The sequence below is a fragment of the Thunnus maccoyii genome, chromosome 21, assembly GCF_910596095.1.
Source record: "Thunnus maccoyii chromosome 21, fThuMac1.1, whole genome shotgun sequence".
Classification (NCBI taxonomy): Eukaryota; Metazoa; Chordata; class Actinopteri; order Scombriformes; family Scombridae; genus Thunnus; species Thunnus maccoyii.
Genome location: NC_056553.1, coordinates 3,406,291 through 3,426,751, shown reverse-complemented (window position 1 = coordinate 3,426,751; position 20,461 = coordinate 3,406,291). Strand labels below are relative to the sequence as shown.

Genomic DNA, 20,461 nt, shown 5'->3' with positions numbered 1-20,461 from the left:
TGAGATTCCTCTTATAGCGCTGGACGGGGACGGTGCTAATAGCTGTTAAGAGTCTTTTACGGAGATGTAGCTACACAGAGGTCACGTCCTTTTCCATTTTTCAGACGGGAATGCAGTTCATTCAGGAGGGGAAGGAGCGCTTTTTAATGCTCTCCTAAAAGGAAAGCTCAGTTGTATTTCCAACCTGAGTGTCTATTTCTTCTTTTATCCATCAGTTACGGTTACAGCTTCACCTGCTGAGATGAAGAAGAAGAACGAACAAATAATTTAGTCATTATCACGACTGTTTTACCATGTTTCAAATTCGTATAAGCCGTCATGTTCCGCTGAATAAAACTTTCTTGTCTCAGGAATCAAGGAAACTATTCATTTGAAATTATATATCATAACATCACAGCTAGTGAATCTTATCCAACGTGACATCTAAGCCAGGTCCATTACTGCCATGATGTTGTATAGTATCACTAGATAACACTCACTGACACGTAATCACACAGTCAAATGTTGTTTTTGAGTTTTCTGCACCTTTGCACCACCTTGTAGTGAAACGTGCACTAATAACTACCTTAAAGGACGCGTTCACAGGTGTCCATATGAACAGTGAAAGAGGTTTTCCTCGCTGTAATCATTCCTCCTATTCATACTGGATATTAAAGGTTCAATATGTAAGAATTGCCACTTTTATCCAAACATACAGGGGGCAGCATATCACCCCTCCACCCCACCATTCTCTTCTTCCCAAACGCATCACCACACCACCATTATTACTCACAGAATGTAGTGTAAATCTCAGTGTTTACAGTGAATCTGTGCTATGGCGTCGTCAATATATCAAAACGCTACAGAGACTTTAGAGCCAGCGGTAAATTACCAAAGAGCTGCACGGATCAGAAAGCGGTTGCACCACGGAGATAAATTACAACATAACTCTGAGTAACAACTAAATATTTACACACATGCCTGTAGGGGAGGTTTAAATTATAAAATGTCACAGAACCCACTGATGGTAAAACAGCAGTTTTTCTGCCACACAGCATCATTTTTTTCACTAATTGCTGCCATTTTACAAAACAGTAATCCGGTAGAGATCTAATTTATTGATATGATATTCTGATATCGATCCAGTTTACTGCAATGTGTTACAATGCCAAATGGCTCATTACAGCTTTCACATAGCTGGTTTGTCTGATCAGCTGACATGAACAGCTGATGTCTCCTCAGCCAGCGTCTCCAACAAAGTCTGTGCAACTTTTTTTATCCAAATAACAGGCGTTATTTGGATAAACTGACCACATAGTGGGAATCTAAATGGTTACTTTCTTAATTTCATCAGCATTCAGTCTGGCTCCACCATTACTGCAGCGCTACTTCTTCTTCCTCTCATGTTGTACTGAGAGCAGACTGGACGCTACAGTGACTCACTGTCGCCCCTCAGGTACAAAATGGTCCAGAGCTAGCTGGTTAGCATGCTAGCTTCAGTAGATACATACAACATAAACAATGTGCCAGTGACAGTTATGTGCTGAAGTGGCTCTTACAGTCATATTATCTGTGAGCACCTAACATGTCTATTATGATTTACTGCATACAAACAACTCTGACCTGCTGGTGGCACTAGAGTCATTAGGATACATCGTTTGGGCACCGTGAATAGATTTCATGGTAATCTATTAAAGAGTTATTGAGATATTTCATAAAAAAACTAAAATATCAACCTCATAGTGGCACTAGAGGAAAAGTCAAACGACCCCCAGAGTCAGTAGGAACCATGAATGTTTGTACAAAATCTCAAGATAATTCATCCAGTAGTTGTATATTTCAGTCTGGACCAAAATAATGGACCAACAGACCAAAGCTGTGTCTCAAATCACATTCTTCTGTTAGTACACTTTCATGTAGTACACTGTGCACACTATATACTTACTGGCGTAGTGCACAGATTTTGACAGGGTAGTGTTGTCTCATATCAAACACAGCCGTTGTGCACTTACTGGAAATGACAATCACAAATTAGCATTAGCTAGCGTTAGCATTCGCGTTATCGTTTGCGCTACCAAATCATTACAGGCTGCCAAAAAACATACTGATGGCTTATATCCGACAACAGTATAGTGGTGCTTAGTGCTAAAAAACACATGAATAACTTACAACGTACCCGGCCGCCACTTCCAGTTTTAAAAGTGGTCCCTCCCCTTCCACTACGTAGCCAAGATGGCGACCATTGAGGGCGAGAAGTGTCCATAGTTCCACACTCAACTTTTTGACCGTTTTGAGTGCACCATCCGAGTACTCACAGCGCACTGCATTTTTCCATACTCCTCAGTGTGAACGCACTTATGCAGTCAAAACATGGCTAATAAACATCTCTGCTACACAATTTATGAGACTGATCAGAGACGCTGCTTTGTTCTAAAGAGTCACAAGCTAAAACTGTTGGGAACCACTGATTTATAGTAGAACTGGTATCTCTGTTGATTACCAGAAAAAAAGGTTCTTCATTTACACTTCTGCGGTGTTTCCAGACATAGACTGTAAAGAATATGGACGTAGCCACCGTGACGTCACCCGTTGGTTTCTGAAGAGCGGTTTTGAAGCTCAAAGTGGGCCGTCGCCATCTTGGCAGTGCCTGACTCATTCCCGCCAAATTCAAAATGGGCAAAGAGGTGGAGCCGAGGTGGGCCGAATGAAGCCTGGTTTCTGAAACAAGCCACCTAGCGGCTAGTGACCCGTCACTTAAAGCAGCCACGTCCTATAGAGACCAAAACCGGTTTTTGTACCAGGCTGTAAATGTTTATTTCTGCTGTAAAGTTGGGCATTTTAACATGGGGGGGTCTGTGGGGATTGACTCATTTCTGGAGCCTCAAGTGGCCATTCAAGGAACTGCAGTTTTTGGCACTTCCACGTTGGCTTCATTTATCAGCCTCGGAGGTTGCCGCTTGGTTCCAGACAACTCCAAAATTTTGATGTCCAACTTGAAAAAGTTTGATGGAGCGTCTCTTGAAGTCAGAGCTCCGACTACATTTCAGAGGGAAATATTGTTCTTTCTACTCCACTACATTTATTTGACAGCTTTAGTTACTTTTCAGGTGAAGATTTGACACAATGGATAATATAACAAGCTTTTAAAACACAACACATTGTTAAATCTGTGTTCTGTGTGTCAATGGGAAATCTCACTAGCCACCTAGCCGCTAGTAAGTCGCAAGGGGGCTTCAGTTTAATATTCATCAATTCCCTTCTTCCGTCTTTCTACTCGGCTGATGTTTTTCTTATGTGTGTGGTCCGACTGTATGTGACTGCTGTAACAGGCGTGTACAGGTGTGTTTGTGTGTGTGTGTGTGTGTGTGTGTGAATAGGCTCGGTCCTCCAGGATTAGATGTGCTTCTGTTTGACCTTGAGTAGAAAGGAATGCTGCTTTTTAAGCTAATCCCCTTCAGGAGGCCTCACTGTAATAGTCTCAATGCTCTCCTGTGGCCTACTGTACGCTGACACACACACACACATAAACACACACACACACACACACATGCACACACACACAGGCACACACACTAATACCAAACACACACAGGTATGCGTAAAGATCGAGATCTGTGTTTTGGGAGGTTTATTGAATTTTAATCAGCCTGAAGATAAGATTATCTGCTGTGCGTCTGTGTGTAGCTGTGTGTGTGTTTTGCTGGGGTGTGTCTGTGTGTGTGTGTGTGTGTGTGTGTGTGTGTGTGTGTGTGTGTGTGTGTGTGTGTGTGTGCGTCCACAGTTATCCTGTTCGGGGGTTTCTTTGGTCACTATTAGTGGTCATCCTCTGGGTCATATATTGTATATTTTAACACCAAACACAACACACAGACTCAATATATATAAAGAATTAAAGGTCCAGTGATAAATGAAAGATGAATTAACGTTTTGCTTGCAGGTCTTTCACGTTCTTTCAAGGATATTTCTATTTTGCCTTCATACCAAATTGCAGTTATTTCCAGGAAACGTCTTAATAAATGATTAGACATTTCTATATTAAACTATTATTCATTTATCTCTTGCTCTTTATTTAGGACTAAAGTGAAAGAGGAACTTCCAGGTTCAGTTCCAGAAGTAAAACCTCATTCAAAATCACTTCTACATAACACAAATGATAACTGTAAAGACTCATATACACCTTCAGTGTCTTGTAGACGGTACGCAGGAGGAAATGTCCAAGAGAGAATTCCTTCACACTGTCCTTTTATTTGCAATAAATGTTATTAAAGACACGTTTCGGTCCTTAGACCTTCATCAGGTAACTCAAATGACAAAAAATCCAGTCCTGCAATATAAACAGCATGTTGTGGGGTTCACTTGAGATGTTAAAAGTTTTAAAGTTGTTTATTTAAAGGAATAATTTGATATTTTGGGAAATGCACCCATTCACTTTCTTGCCGAGAGTTAAATGAAAAGTTTGAGACGACTCTCATGACTGTAAGCTAAATATGAAGCTATAGTTAGCAAGCGATTAGCTTAGCTTAGCTTAGCTTAGCATAAAGACTGGAAACAGGGGGAAACAGCTAGTCTGTCTTGTTTGTGTGTAAAACCGAAGATTAAAAATGACAAGTTGTGGATTTATGTGCTTGATATTTCTGTTACGAGACCTTTAAAGACACAATTTCACTCAGGTTACCGATGGAAACAAACTCATTTAGACTTGTAGAGGCTAGTTTGTGTCAGTTTTAGTTTTTGGATCTTTATGAAATGATCCCTCTTTTTAATCCTCTACTGTCAGAGCGTAATTTTCCTGTCTGCAGTTTTTTTTCATGCATATAGTAAGATGGAAATAAACGGATTAGAAACCCGGTTCTGTGCACTAACTATATTTCTCCAGGAGAAATCAGGTTTCTCGTTTACATAACGTGTAAGAAATCAGATTACTGCAGGAAGCAAACTGTAACCTGGTTACTTAAATGCATGTAAAAGAGAGATTGCACTGATTTACAAAAGCTAGTAGAAAAGCGGTTAAACAAGAGAAAAAGCGACTGAAACTGATCTGCGTTAGCACGTCTGTAAACTCTGTAAGTGTGAAGGTTACCTATTGAAGGAATAATAACAGTGTGGTGATAGTGAGGCTCTGTGCAGGGTAATACCACAGGTATGCAGCGCTCACTCAACCTTTCAGTGTGTTTGTGTGAGTGTGAAGGTCAAATTCCACCTCAAATTCCTACATTCATCTCATGTCCTTAATGTGGTCAGACGCAGTTTCTCCTGACTAACTTCTCCCTGTTCTTCCTCCTCTTCCTCATTCATTTCCCTCTCTCTCTCTCTCTCTCTCTGTCTTTCTCTCTCAGGACCCAGCTGGTATCTTTGAGCTGGTTGAACTGGTTGGTAATGGCACCTATGGGCAGGTCTACAAGGTAAGACTTCATAATCCTCAACTCCTACAGTATTTATGTAGGTGTGTGTTGGTGCCATTAAAGCAAAAACAATAATGGAAGACCTGTAATGGTCATATTGACTTGTCAGTGGTCTTTTAATGGACTTTGGATACATTTAATGGGTGTTTTCACATTGATAACTCTTTAATAACCCTGTAAACCTGCACAAAAGGCTTTAAATAATCCCACTTTTTACCTTGTATTACTTAACCCATAAATAAATCACTTCAAGGCGAACTCTGCTGATTTTCCACCTAAAAATGAGTAAAAAGCCTTTTGTGTTTCCTCAAGTGATGTCACATGAGTCAGCGTTGGTTGTGGCTGAAGACAACAAGTTAGAAAATGAAAATAATCTGGAGGTGTTGAGTTAGAAAGAAGTCAGACTGGTATTTCTTTTAGTGTTTAATTTTTATTGACACAAAAAAAAATTACAAAAAGGGTTCAGAGAAAACAGATATCAGATATCATAAAAACAGAATAAAATAAAAACAAATAAAGGTGGTATTATATATATATATATTATATGAAGTACTTTTTTAAAACAGATGCCAACCTGTCCATAAGTCATGTCCACATGATTGTGTAGAAACAGTTTTTACTGGTAGTCAGATGGTTCAGATGCAGAACATAAAACTGCAACTTCCCAGTTCAGTTCTGGCTGTCGTTCTTCTCTCTCTAATAATATCCACAATTATGCCAAAAATAAATAACAGCTTTATCACGTTTCACTTCCATTGTTGTGACTGTGGTGTCTGTTTTTACCTGACGGCGGTTCTGAGTTGATGTGTCGAGCTGCGTCTAAACTATGTGCGGCTCTTAAAGTTGGAGCTCAAATTAACAAGATGTGGCAAGTTTATAGCATTTAAACCACAAGACAATTCAAAATGCTTAAAATAAAACATAGAAAGCATCAAGACGACATGTTAAAGAAACATTATAAAATGTTTCTGTATTAATACAATAACAAATAATTGCTCTATTAAGACCAAATTAAACAACATCAGCCCTCAGATTCAGCTGCTAACTGTAGCGTATAAATCTGTCTTGTTTTTACTCTTCAGTTTAAATGTGGTTTTACTTATTATGAACTCAGCTTTAATGGAGAAGTTAAGAACATTTCAGGTATTAAATGTTATTATTATTCTTCACTTCATCCTCTTTTCCTCCTCGTGATCCCGACATGAACTCACAAAATCTCATTTTTATCCAAAACTAAAGTTACTATTAGATTTATAGTTTGTCAGGCAGCAGAAGACGCCACGTAGACTCTGTGTGTGTGTGTGTGTGTGTGTTCTCTCACTTTGAAAGTTTAATTAACACACACACACACACACACACACTCACACAGCATCAACACATTCAATCTGTCTGCTGGACGTTCTGCATTGATCCGGTGTTTGACGCCTCCTCGGCTGAAATAATTTATCAACCGAACAAAACGAAACACAAGCGCTGCTCGTCCGTTAATTAAGACCTCGGACTCAAACATGATAAAACGCTGCAAGAAAAAGATACAGCACACACACTGATATTGACAGAACATCCGCTATAAGTACAAAGTTTTTAGTTGAGTATTTATAGTATTTCTTTCATCACTCTCGAATACATGACCAAATCTACTAAATCTTACAAAATATTCAACAGAAAGATCAATAAAAGCAGTAAAATACTTATTTATTAATGGAAAGTAATTGAATTTTGAGCTGCTAATAAAATACAAACACATTTCTACACCGGAAATTCATCTGAAGTGTCTAATTTTCCCTTTAATTTGGGTCAAATTACACAGAAATTACAGTTATGTGTCAGCTGTTTTCTGTAAAGTGAAATTTGACTCCGTATTTTCCAGTAAAATGTACCATAGAAGAAGAAAAAGTAACTGAATTAAAAGAGTTTTGACACTTTAAATAAATGTCCTCAGTTTCTCTGCTGCTCTGTAACATTTATTGAATATTTTTCATTCATCCTCCCTGCCAGCGTTTTTTTTTTTTTTTTTTCCTGCTGCTTTTACATTTTTTCCACCCTGGAGGCTCCTGACGCCTCCTGGCTCCCAGTTTTAGTATCTTTATCTCTCTCAGTTACTGATAGTGAGCGAGCAATAAATAAAAAAAAGATCTGAATGATGAAGACTGTCTGTTCTCAGAGATCCTTTAAAGAATGAAAAATATGCTTAAAGTTTACATTTTACTGCAGGCGTTGAGCTGCTGCTGTTATCCACAGAGACTGTCAGGAGTTTAATGCACGTTTGCACCTCTGGGGAATCAAACTTTTGACCCTTTCATCACATTTCAGTTGTGTTGAAGCCAATGAAGAAACATCGAGAGCTTCCTGCAACCTGCGAGCTCGTACTCGTGTCGTTGATCATTAGGATTAGTTATTAACGTAATCACAGCTACTGATTAGCAACCTGTTCATGTCAGACGGCTTGATGATAGAATATGTGATGCGTTAGAACTTTTTTTTAGACATTTTAAAGGTCATAATGAGACGTGATGAAGCGTTTCTCGTGTTTGCTGGAAGAATATCATCAACATGTCATGTTTTCATGAGTCAAAACTAAACTCCTGATTGATTCCCGAGCCGATGAGGCGTTTAAAAAGCCTCCTCCCTCGTTCATGTGTGTGTGGTTTTTTTTTCATCAGATTTCTGGCAGCTGGAAGGTTTTTTTCATTCTGAATCAGCTGCAAACACACAAAGTCAACAGAAGTGTTTGATTTAGCTCAGAATGCTAATTCACTGCTTTATAGAAACTCTGTATGGAATCTGTTTGTGCAGGAGCTGCCAGCTTCATGGATCCAATGTTTCTCTGAGATTTTACTGGGAATATATCGTTCCTCTGAAAACTAACTGCAGAGAATTACTCATTAAATTTAATTTAAACCCAAATTTTCTTTTGTGTTTTAGATTGTGTGGTCATATTTTCTATGTTTCCGTTACATTGACACACAGAAACTTCAACAGTTTTAACAGTGTGAGTTGTTATTTGGGAGCATCTGACCGTCTTTATAATGATGGACTGAGCTGCGGTGGCAGGAAAGAAAAATCCATCGCATGAAACTAACGATTCATCATTTTCTTGATTAATCGGTTAGTCGTCATAGTTTCCTAAAATTCAAGGTGACATCTTCAGATTGTCTGCTTTGTTCCAGCAACAGTCTAAAACCCAAAGATATTCAGTTTATTATCACATAAGGAAATAACTGGCTGGAACTGGGGAATATTCAACATGTTTGCTTTAAAAATGATTTAAACGATCAATCGACTAACAAAATAGTTGCAGATTAATTTTCTGTCATTCAGTGGTTGCAGCTCTACATGCATGTATTGTTTCAGCAACATCAGTGCTGTTTTCTGTTGAACACTTCCTGCCGTCTCACTGAGCTTGATGTTGATCTGCAGAGTTTTGTTCAAATTTATTCAAAAGAAGATTTTGCCACATCGTAAATTACAAGCTGCCATTTCAACATGAAAAATAACTGGAAAAGATGCTGCAGCTGAAAGTTTTATGAAGTTATTTTACTGTAATAACAGCGTTAAGGTCAAACGTCAGTGTTTAGGTGGGACAGTTGCATGTTTTCATTATCGATGAATCAGCTGATTATTTTCAGGATTAATCATTTTGTCAAATAGAGAAAAATACATGTTATAATTTCTGAGCTCAACGTGACATCTTCAAACATCCAGCAGTCGTTTCTTCTATAAAACACGTGAAAACAACATTTAAGAAGCTGCAACCAGCAATTTTTTTGCGTTTTTGACGACTAAAACGAGTATCTGATGATCAAAACTGTAGCTGATTGTCAATCAACTACTTGATTAATTGAATAATTGTTGCATCTTTAACGTAAATGAGTTTAGTTGCAGTGATTCTTGATATCCAGACACTAAGACACCAGCAGACGCATGTTAAAAATCCTGCTGTATTTTACCTGGAAAAGGGCGGGAATTCCTGGGAATACTGACACTTCTGTTCCTGGTATTCAACCCTAATATTCACTGCAAAAAAATCATCATAATATCAATTAAAGATCATGAGATTCTAATGACTGAGCTGATAATTATGCACCTAAAACACTTTTCCATGTTAGAAATTCAAACATGAATCTTTTAGATTTTTACATTTCATTTCCTTCACAATAACACGTCAACAAAATCAAACACCGGTCAACTAAAATATTTGTTCCGGCAGCGTTTCAGGATGTTATCTGTGCTCGTATCTGGGATGTTTGTGTCTGTGTGTCTTCATGTGTCAGGGCTTGTGTTCAGGTGAGGAATGTGAGGCTTGTCTGAACGCAGGTACCTCAGGTGTGTTTTTACGCCTCAGGCTGCCTCAAAAGGACATTCTGCCTTTTTTTTTTTATCTCCAGTCGTCGTCCTCCTCCTCACCTGCCGCCGCCCTCTCTGTTCTCACTGTCTCTATCTTTATCTCTCTCCCTGCATGCATACGTGTGTGTGTGTGCTGTTTTAATACAGCTTCCTCATGCTATAATCTCTATTTCTCTCTCATACACATATACTGGGAGCTCTGTGTCACCTTTGGGAGATTGTTTGAGCGGGCTGTCAGTGTTGGAGGAAGAGAGATAGCAAAACAAAGAGCCTCTCTGAGACGGTATCTCATCCGTTCATCTCCCCCCCCCCGTTTTTATCTCACTCGCCTTTTATTGCTTCAGTTTGGCGGATCGTTGTCATCATTCGTCCCCGCCGCAGCCGCAGCGACACTTAACCCGAGAAGTCCGAGACGTAGGTTTACTGAGTTATCTGGATTATAAAGCCTGCAGAGTAAAACCCAGGACCCCTCAGATCTGGTCCACACACACACGGCTATAACTGCAAGTCAAGTCAGGTCAATTTATTTATAGAGCACAATTATGAGGATCAAGGGGGAAATTAATAAAAGTGTGGAAAACATCTGTTGCATGTCTGAGGGATCCTCCTCTGCTGCTCTCCTGCAGGTTTTTTTTTCCCTTTTAAAGGCTTTTTTAGCTGATGATGTTTTATTGCCAGTAAATAATAGAAAAGCAGATCAATAAAAACAGACAGTTAAAAGAGACGAGTCATTAAGACGAGACACGCGGCCGTATCTGTATCGAACACTGAGACGCTCTATAGACAGCAGAGATTATCGCATTAAAAGAGAGGGAGAGTGGATGTCACGGATAAAGAAAAACAGCTGGCCACGTCTGGATCAAGTTTTTCTGGCCCCGATCCCGATCAGAGTGCTTTAATATCCAATACTTGTATTTATAACAGTAGAAGAAGAAACGCAGCGTTGATTAAATGTGTATCTGGCGCAGGTGAAGCCTCCTGACTTTGGCTGTTTGATTCAAATACTGAAGGTCCTGGTTTCAGTTGATCAGCTAAAATTAAAACATTAATTATTGGTGCTGTCAGGTGGATCTATAGACTGTATGTAAAGATGGATGCAGCGAGGCGTGACGTCAAATGTTTGAAGCCCAGAGTTGCAGTTTATGGTCAATTTGGCGCCATGTTTCCTGTTCAGAGGCAGGATCTTCCACATAAAGAGTGCAGGGTGTTGTCTTTCACGCTCTGGAAGCTAAGTTGTGCTAACAGGGCAGGTGAGTCACAGCTGTCAATCACAGCTGTCAATCAACACCCACACGGCAGACATCACAGCTGCTATAAGTCTTCAAATCTTATTAACGGAGCAGTAATTTCCAAAATGAGCACCAGCACACTTATTTCAATCAGAAGAGACTCAGTTTTACGTAGTGAATGATGTTTATTGAACAGCATGATAATAAATGTAAAAGTCTTTGGATGGCGAGGAGCGAGCTCCGGCGTTGCGGCGGTGGGGGTGGATGGGGTGGGGGTGGATGCGATTATTGCCTGAAATGACAGCTGACAGCGACAGAGAGGGAAATGGTTTTAAAGGTTGACAGCTAGGCCGTGATTGGCTGTTTAGGGATCGTGGAGGAATCTGATTTGTCAACTAGAAGTGAAGCGACTAACAGCTGATGTGAAAGCGGGAGGAGCGGAGAGAAGAGTGAAATTATGAATGAACGAATGATTAAGAGTCTTCCTGCCTGAATTCACGCTAAGCTTCATTAGAGGGACTGAATTTAGAGATTGAGACCAGAATGACTCGATGAAAAAAATGATTGACTCAGTATTTCTAGAGAGACGTTGAGGCTTTTTGAATGGAGCAGCTAGCGGCACTTTAAGTTGCTGCTTGAGTGGAACAGTGAAGTCAAATCACCAACACTATTATTGTCTCACTAGTTGCCAATTTACAGCAAGAATTTCCTACTTTATGATCACCTGATCTGACACAGTGACCATCTCAGAAAACAAAGATATTCTGCAGTCTGATCCCAGCATGAAAAGTCAACTTTTGATCACTTTACTCAATTGATTCTGTCGTTACACTTTAACCATCAGTGTGGTTTAAATGCAGAGTGAAGTTGACAGTCAACTTCCTAGTTAGACAGTGTTAGAGCATAAATTAAGCTTTAAACAAGTCAAGTTTACATCCAAACGTAGCACAGATTAAAATTTCCAGACATTCAGCAAAAGAACATGCGAATGACTGTTTGTTTCCGTCCAGTCCAGATGTGTGAATATCAGCAGATAAACAGCTGGAGTTGCTAATTCTCCAGTCGGCGCCATTAAACCGTCGCAGAAGAAGAAGACGCAAAGAGAAGACGTCATTAAAAGAACGACAGTCAGAGCTCAAACGACAGAAAACATGATGGAAATATGACATTTCTGTTAGTTTCATGTATCGATGTGAGGAAGGTTACAGCCTCCTCATCATCGCTCCACTGATGTTTTCAGCTCTTCAGACGATTCATGTTCGTCATCATTTATTCACTCAGTCTGTTTACATTTTTTGTTCCACTTCAGACGAACGTAAACACTTTGTTTGTGATATTTTTCCCCAATTTTTGGTGTTTTGACTTTCACACTCTTTATGTAACAGCTGCAGACTGACGGAGAGAAAGAAAGAAAGAAAGAAAGAAAGAAAGAAAGAAAGAAAGAATCAGTGATATGAAAAAAAAGATGAAACACATAAAGAGAGACAGACAGAAAGATGTGAAAAAGAACAAGAGACTGTCCGTACTCTGAGGTGGTTGCAGCCTGTCAGATACATTCAGTATCTGATGCAACACTGAGTAACCAGACGCTCTGAGTGTGTGTGTGTGTGTGTGTGTGTGTGTGTGTGTGTGTGTGTGAGCAACTCACATGTACAAGTGACCCAGAGTGTGAAATATCATGGCCTTCTAACACACACACACACTGCCATCACTTTGCCTCTATCAACCCCCATTCGTTGCCCTCACAAAACAACCTGCCAGGCCTGTTGCTAGGTTACCATGAGGAAATGGTGCGGTGTGTGTGTGTGTGTGTGTGTGTGTGTGTGCGTGTTAATAGGGAGGTGGGGGTTGGGGGTGGTGGTGTTGAGGTGGATGAATTCCCACTTTCTCGCTTTAACAGCTGTGATACTGACTTCAGAGTTTGGTGAAGGAGAAGTAAGTGTCGGATTTTAAATGATTCATTTAAACGCTGCTGAAGGGTCACAAGGTGAAAACTGAGATGTTTGTGTGTGTGTGTGTGTGTGTGTGTGTGTGTGTGTGTGTGATTCTGGGCAGCTTCATCAGGCCTCTAAACATTTTTTTTTTTTAAAAAGGAAACAATCTGAGAAATCTGCTGACTCATGATGAAGAGTTGCACTTAGACGTTGCGTCATTTTAAAGGTTCAAAAGGCAGAGAGGTTGTGAACAGCTGCTGTAGCGCCTTGCTCAGGAGCACGTCAGCGATGACGGGGATTAAACCTACAGTAGCACGACACTGGTGAACAGAAAATGCAGCTTATTTGACTGCTGACAATATTTACAGTTACACAAACGTTCTCTAAACGTTCTGAGCTAATGTCAGATGCTCTGCAGGTTTTTTCTCTCTGTATCTTTTGCAGATTTACTGTTTTTAATTCCTGGAACAATTTGTTGGTTTCAGATGAGGTCTGTAGTAGGGATGCACGATATTGGATTTTTTGCCGATATGCTGATATTTCCAACTCATTGTGGCCGATTGCCAATGCCGATACTAAGTATGATCAAGAAAGACAATATATGAAAGAAGAATTTAGGAAGACTGGAGTTCAGGAGCTCAGCATTAAAACTTTAATGAACCTGCCAAGTGGGAGGAGCAGAGTTTTCTTTGAGTTTATTAGACAGACAGGATTAATGTGTAGGATTTAATCTCTGGTCCACACTCCGGAGCAGAAGGGGGCGGTAATGCACCTAATACGCTGGTTGCCAACCGCCGTTATAAACCAAAAAGAAGAAGATGAAGTTTTTTATTTTTCAAACAGAGTGGTACATCCTGTCAGCCGAGGTGTTTCCTGTCTTTGCAGCCGAACACCGCAGCACCTCGACGGACTGTTTCACCCTGACGGTCCCGGTGTTTCCTCTGCAGGCTCCACTTCACTCAGCCGCCCGTCAGACCTGCTGCTTCTTCCCATTTTAAGCCGAATAACAAACCGGGGCTCGGTGGTCCAGTTGGATCCACACGGAGAGCCAGTGCTAACGTTAGCTGGGAGGCTAGCGGAGCGGCCTCTCATAATCGGCAGAATTCACCAGACTTCGCTGATGCCGATATTTCATTTTAGAGCTTTGACGTGCCGATAATATCGTGCATCCCTCCCTCTCATGTGTCGACTGACGTTGTGTTGTATGTGGGAATTGAACGTTTGATTTTTAGTTTTATGCAGCTAACCAGTGTTACGGACTAGTCAAGTCTAGGGGATTCAGTGCTGAGTATCGATACTAGTCCTAACCTGGACAGTGTAGAAAACGTGGAAGGACGCAGAGGTAGAGGGACTGTTTTCCAAAATTAGAGAGAGACAGCCGGGAGGCGGGTTACCTTACCGAGTTCCCAGGCTCACTAGCAGTTATCAGGCCAGCGCTGGTCGTTGCTCTCGCTCCCTCTGGCATTTCAGTTCAGTTTTTGGTGGTTGGGGGATGGGTCCCCCTGAAGAACAGAGCTGGTTTTACACAAGGGTTCGTGAGCAGGAAAGGTGTGAAGCTGTAATGTCCCAAAATCCCTTCTAAAAAGGACGTCTCTTCCTTTAAACTCAACTCGTATCGCTCGTTCAACTGTCGCGCTTTTCCAGCTGAACCTCATCACGTCATTAAGTTACTCCAGCAGCTGCCTCACCGTGACGACCAGCGTTTAGGAAAAATATGTCCACAACTCAGCACAAACTCACATTAATATTCAGTTTTGTGCCATCGTACATTTAGTGAAAACCACATGAATCATGAACATAGTGTTTATGATTGGGGATTAATTTTGTGTGCATCCACCTTGTATCACAGGCCGTGTGTCACAGTGTTCAATAATATTATTCCCACAAATGATGCTTTAAAAGAGAGGCTGTATAGTTTCAACAGACACAGATAACTTCTCTCTCTTTAATTAATATCAAACCTCCATAAAAAGAGAACTTACTCTTGACTGTGATGAACATTTCATTTCGGCAGTAATAAACTTCCGTATCTAACATCGTAGCCGTCACATGACGCCACAGAGAGCAGCTCATTGAAGTAAAGCAGATGTCTAAATTTGGAGCGTTTTTGGAAGTCAAGCGTAGCAGAATAACGTCGAGTCATTGCAGAAATACTTTCAGCTTTCAGGATTGACTCACCTCTCATTTGTGTGTCTTGTGATTGTTTGAACACAGAAACTGTAACAACAACTGTTTCCTGTTATATTTTTCCTTGTTCCATGTTGACTCACCAGTTACCACATACCTGAACACGTACAGGTCACATCATCTCGGGGAAACCCAACACTGTTTATTTAATATCTCAGGACATAAATGGATGTCTTTTATAAAGATGACTAAAGTTAACAGTTCCTTCTCTGTGACAGTAATGTCTAATTTTCCCTTTAGTGCATATTTATAGTACATTAATACTGAAGTATAAAATACATTATGATGATGAAGTGATGAGATTGTTTATCAGAATTTTATTTTAGATCCTAATCAGCGTCTTTTTAATTCGTCTCTCTGTCTTTCAGGGTCGCCATGTCAAAACAGGCCAACTTGCTGCCATCAAGGTCATGGACGTCACAGGAGTAAGTAACACACACACACACACACACACACACACACACACACACACACACACACACACACCAGCATCTTTCAGATCCAACCTGATTGAACCGGCCTGGTCCTGCAGACCAGAATGCGTGTGTGTGTGTAGCCGGACTGACCTGAAACCTGAAGCTATATTTTTGTTATTATTAATATTATTTTTCCTTCAAAGACGAAGTTATATCATCACTTTGGAAGCTTTCTGACACATAAAAAGTCATTAATCTGACGACGGCAAATACAGAGTTTGGTACAACTTTGCCTTTTCTGAATATTAAACCATAGTAAATGTTTTTCGCAGCTCCAAACATCAGATCTTTGTGCAGGTTTAAAGGTTTTGGAGGAAGGTTGGAGGTTTTTATCTGTCGTCAGAATGTTTCCACGATGCAACGATCTTCCCCGAATCATTGAGGATTTTAAGAAGCTCCTCTTTTGCAAGTTTTTACTTCATTTCATCCATTAGTGACCACTGTCTCACCAGATTAATGCAACCATGGATGTATGATAGGAACTGAAAACCTGAATGGTGTCAGGGAGCTGGGTGATCAGAGCAGGTGGACCCAAACGCAGAGACGGTGGGCAGGGAAAACCTGATGCAGATATATTTAATGAAAATGCAAAAAAGTCACAAGAACACTAACCAGGAACATCGAACAAAAGCAGACTGGACTATAAATACACAGGGAGTGACTGCAAATGAAACACAGGTGAGACACATGAAATAATCAAACACAGGAAGTAAAGTGACCAGACACAAGGAGGAAATATTTCAAAATAAAACAGGAACTAAAGTAAACAAACAGGTGACACAAAAAACACAGAAGGAACACACAAGGGAACAAAGAAAACCCCAAACCAGGAAAGAGTCCCTCAGTCTGAGGGCATCAGAAGGACAACAAAAACCAAGGAAGTCAAAAGAACAAAAACACAAAAGTCCATCCAGCGTGTGACAAATGGAAATTACTCATCTGACACATGAGCCAAAAACATTTTTCAGTTTTCAGGTTTGCTTCCGTGTTTTGCTGTTGAATACGTGGGATGACTTCACAAACTTTTAAATCACTTATCTGGGCTCAAGGAATGTTTCATAAATATAAAACCTTCATGGTTTAAACATTCGATAGAATAGAACGAGTCATAATTGACCTTGTCGTCCTGTCAGCAGACTCTTTTATAACGGCGGTCTATGGGGGAAAAGGCTTTTTGGGCCGCAAGGGATTTAAGTGGCTACTGGGAAAACTGGCGCTCTATCTTGTTCTCCTAACACATCCATGAATGCAGCAACACATTGGCTACGATTGACGACTCAGACAACTGGCAGAGAAGAAGAAGAAGAAGAAGAGGAGAGATTATATTCTTATGAAATTATGCTTGAAAATACTACAGCTCGAGCCCGAAGCTTTAGGCAAAAAATGTCAACGGGTCCTGCCAGTTTGGGGTCGAGTTCTTCATCTGAAATCCTGCAGGATTAGGGTCATCACATTTCACTGAACACAGAGTTTGCAGATTAGCATTGTGTTGTGCCTCTTTTTGTGTGTGTGTGTGTGTGTGTGTGTGTGTGTGTGTGTTAGGATGAGGAGGAGGAGATTAAAGCAGAGATCAACATGTTGAAGAAGTACAGCCACCACAGAAACATTGCAACCTACTATGGAGCCTTCATCAAGAAAAATCCTCCTGGCATGGACGACCAGCTGTGGGTACGTAAACGTGTGTGTGTGTGTGTGTGTGTGTTGGATGTACGGGAGCATTTAGTGGTTTGAACCTGACAATCAACCCAAAACAGATCCAATAAATAGTTTTTTTTACCTGAATTTATGAATTAAATGCCCTTAAAAATCAAGCAGCTGTTTTTGAAATTAAAATAATTTAAAAAAGTTTTTTATTATTTGTAAAACAGATATTAACTGAAGAAGAGCCCAACTGAGGCCAATACTGTTATCAATATTTGGACGTAAAAAAATCTATAAAGAAACTTTAAGATTAGATATTTTAAAAGAACATTTTACAGTTGAAAAATCTACTTTTCATTGCTCTCTGGTGGACAAACTACATAACGGTCATGCTAGTTGGACGTTTCAGCACCGCAATCTCTTGTTTCTCGCTGGCTAAATATACACTGATACCATTATAACTGCAATAAGATATTATCGGCCGATATATCAGGCAGATTCCAGCCCAACCAGTGAAGCATGTGTGGAGGTTCATATGAGACAGATTAGATTAAAGAGATTTGGTCAGAGATTCGGTCCATTAAGAAGCTGCCTTTTCAAAACAGTGTAAAAGTGGAAGGAAAGATGTAGAGTGCAGGATGATGATGGTGTGGGTTATAACCTGTGTGTGTGTGTGTGTGTGTGTGTGTAGCTGGTGATGGAGTTCTGCGGGGCTGGATCGGTGACAGATCTGATCAAAAACACCAAAGGGAACTCTCTGAAGGAGGAGTGGATCGCCTACATCTGCAGGGAGATCCTCAGGGTGAGAATCCAGACTGTAAACTGTAAATAAACACCAACAGCAGCAGGAAAACATCAAAGTCTGGTGAAAAAACAACAAACAGCTGCAACTATAAGGGGACCCGGGATAGATCCCTGTGGAACGCCTTAATTACATTTTCTGTGTTATTTTAGGTATTTTTATATTTATACTTTTCTTTTCTACTGTAGTGTCACAAGTTCCCCTCAGTACAACATATCTCCTATGATTTTTATCTATTAGTTTTTCTCTTATCTTCTATTATCTCCATACAGGGATACTGATGAGCCGTTGTATTGATTTTAGCAATATGGGCTCTTAAAGGATCAACAAGCCTTTAAAGTTAAAAAAGATCATTTTTGACTGTTACATGTAGATAAATAACATCTTAATTAATTATAACTCTATATGAAGAAAATCTGAACATTCTGAGGGATAATGAGTAATATTTAATATAATATCGTAGCATTTTATACATCTGGGTTTTTTTTAATTTCAAAGATAGTTAATGACAAACTCATACTAATATATTTGCTAATCAAATACAATTGAAGGAATCAAACATGATTATTGTTGAAAGAATGAGTGTAAACAACAGAAGGTGTATCTGTTTACAGTGCAGCCAAACAAACTAACAATGAAAACTATTATATCGAAAGTTAATTACAAAATGGAAATAAATTAAATGGCCACTTTTGAGAAAAATACGGAAGTTTGATTTAATAAAAAATGTAAGGATTATAACTTAAAAATCCTTTATAGTTAAACATCTGATCATTTGTCTCCTACATATAGATATTCATTATTACATTAAGGGATTATCATTAATATATTGTTTAAAATTGTAGCATTTTATACACCTGGGGGGTTTTCTTTATTTCAAAGATAGTAAATGACAGTCTACTAATACTTTCAGTTATAAATTAAACTGGCTTTAATTAAATGACAATATTTCTTACAGAACGTTAATTATAAGCAGTATTTTAAATATGTCCTAACTGTAGTTTCACTGGGCTTAAACACATGAATTTGCCTCAAAAAGAAGAATAAATCTAAATCATAACTCCAAAACATGAAGCTGCCTGTACAGTCACATGTATAATACAGTAGTACAGTAGTACTATATATAGTACAGAATATGTTCTGTTATGAAAGGATGTTTTTTTTTCTATCAATCATGTTTTCTTCTTCTTTCTGAGCTTTTTTTTTTTTCTCCGTCTCCAGGGTCTGACCCACCTCCACCAGCACAAGGTCATCCACAGAGATATTAAAGGCCAGAACGTGCTGCTGACTGAGAACGCAGAGGTTAAACTAGGTGAGAGAGCGCACACACGCACACACACACTAACACACACATAAACACACACACACATTAACACACATAAACACACACACACACGCACACACACACACACTGTGTCATCTTGCATCGTGTCTGCTGCTGCTACAAAGCTAAAAATAACATTTGGAATCATAAATTATGTATTTTACCAAAGGAAAATAATGTAGCTGGATACTTGTACATTAATATATAATGATATGGCAAAGCCTTTTAAAGCCTTTAATTCTGTATGTGTGTGCGTGTGTGTGTGTGTGTGTGTGTGTGCGTGCAGTGGACTTTGGTGTGAGCGCTCAGCTGGATCGTACGGTGGGTCGGAGGAACACATTTATCGGGACGCCGTACTGGATGGCCCCGGAGGTCATCGCCTGTGACGAGAACCCAGACGCCACATATGACTTCAAGGTATGTGTCTGATATGTCTGTGTGTGTGTGTGTGTGTGTGTGTGTGTGTATGTGTGTGTGTGACGTGTTGTGTAGTGATTATGCATGCTCTACTAACTGTGACTCAACGCTTTCAGCTCATATAAACTGAATACAAACCAGTACAGCGACTCTCTTAAAGCACTGGAACGTGTGTTTTGTGCGACTTTGTGCTACATCGTACATTGAGGTTGTGATATGTAGCACAACAAGCTAGTGAAGCTGTAAACTCCTGCACATGCTCAGTGGCGTCTGCCTTACACAGAACTACTCTCTGGAGACCGATCGCTGTTATTAGTCTTTGGAGCAGCGGTGTGGCTCATTGACGTGTTTTTAATAGTTTTTGGACAACAATGGAGGTGTACGGCATAAGAAGAATAAGATATATCAGACTTTGGATACGTTGTTGGTTTGGCTCTGCACGTGAGATTTGTTGACAATAAGAAAATTATAAAAAATTGCAGCAATTCCTCCAAATTAAAGGACTAAATGACCCTGAGCAACACAGAGGAGCGTTTTCTAATCTGGTGTCTCTATCAGAAGTATTTAGTCGGACGTAATTTGTCTGTTTTGTTTCTAAAACTGTTACACATCACTGTTCAAAAAAAAAATGATTTGGAGGAATTGTTGGAATTTTCTGGCCAACGGAACAAAAGAACAAAGTCATTTATCATTTAACATTTAACTTCATCATGCAAAGGAATC

The 20,461-nt window shown here is 39.8% G+C and overlaps 1 protein-coding gene across 12 annotated transcripts in view; it reads left to right on the top strand.

Moving 5' to 3' along the window:
* Positions 1-20,461, top strand: part of tnikb (TRAF2 and NCK interacting kinase b) — a 68,053-nt gene that overhangs the window by 2,029 nt on the left and 45,563 nt on the right. For all 12 annotated transcript variants that reach the window (XM_042398651.1, XM_042398650.1, XM_042398647.1 and 9 more), the window contains exons 2-7: positions 5,316-5,381; positions 15,447-15,503; positions 17,097-17,222; positions 17,887-17,997; positions 19,219-19,309; positions 19,608-19,738. In XM_042398651.1, coding sequence (XP_042254585.1) covers positions 5,316-5,381; positions 15,447-15,503; positions 17,097-17,222; positions 17,887-17,997; positions 19,219-19,309; positions 19,608-19,738 — 582 coding nt within the window. The remainder of the gene's footprint in view (positions 1-5,315; positions 5,382-15,446; positions 15,504-17,096; positions 17,223-17,886; positions 17,998-19,218; positions 19,310-19,607; positions 19,739-20,461) is intronic.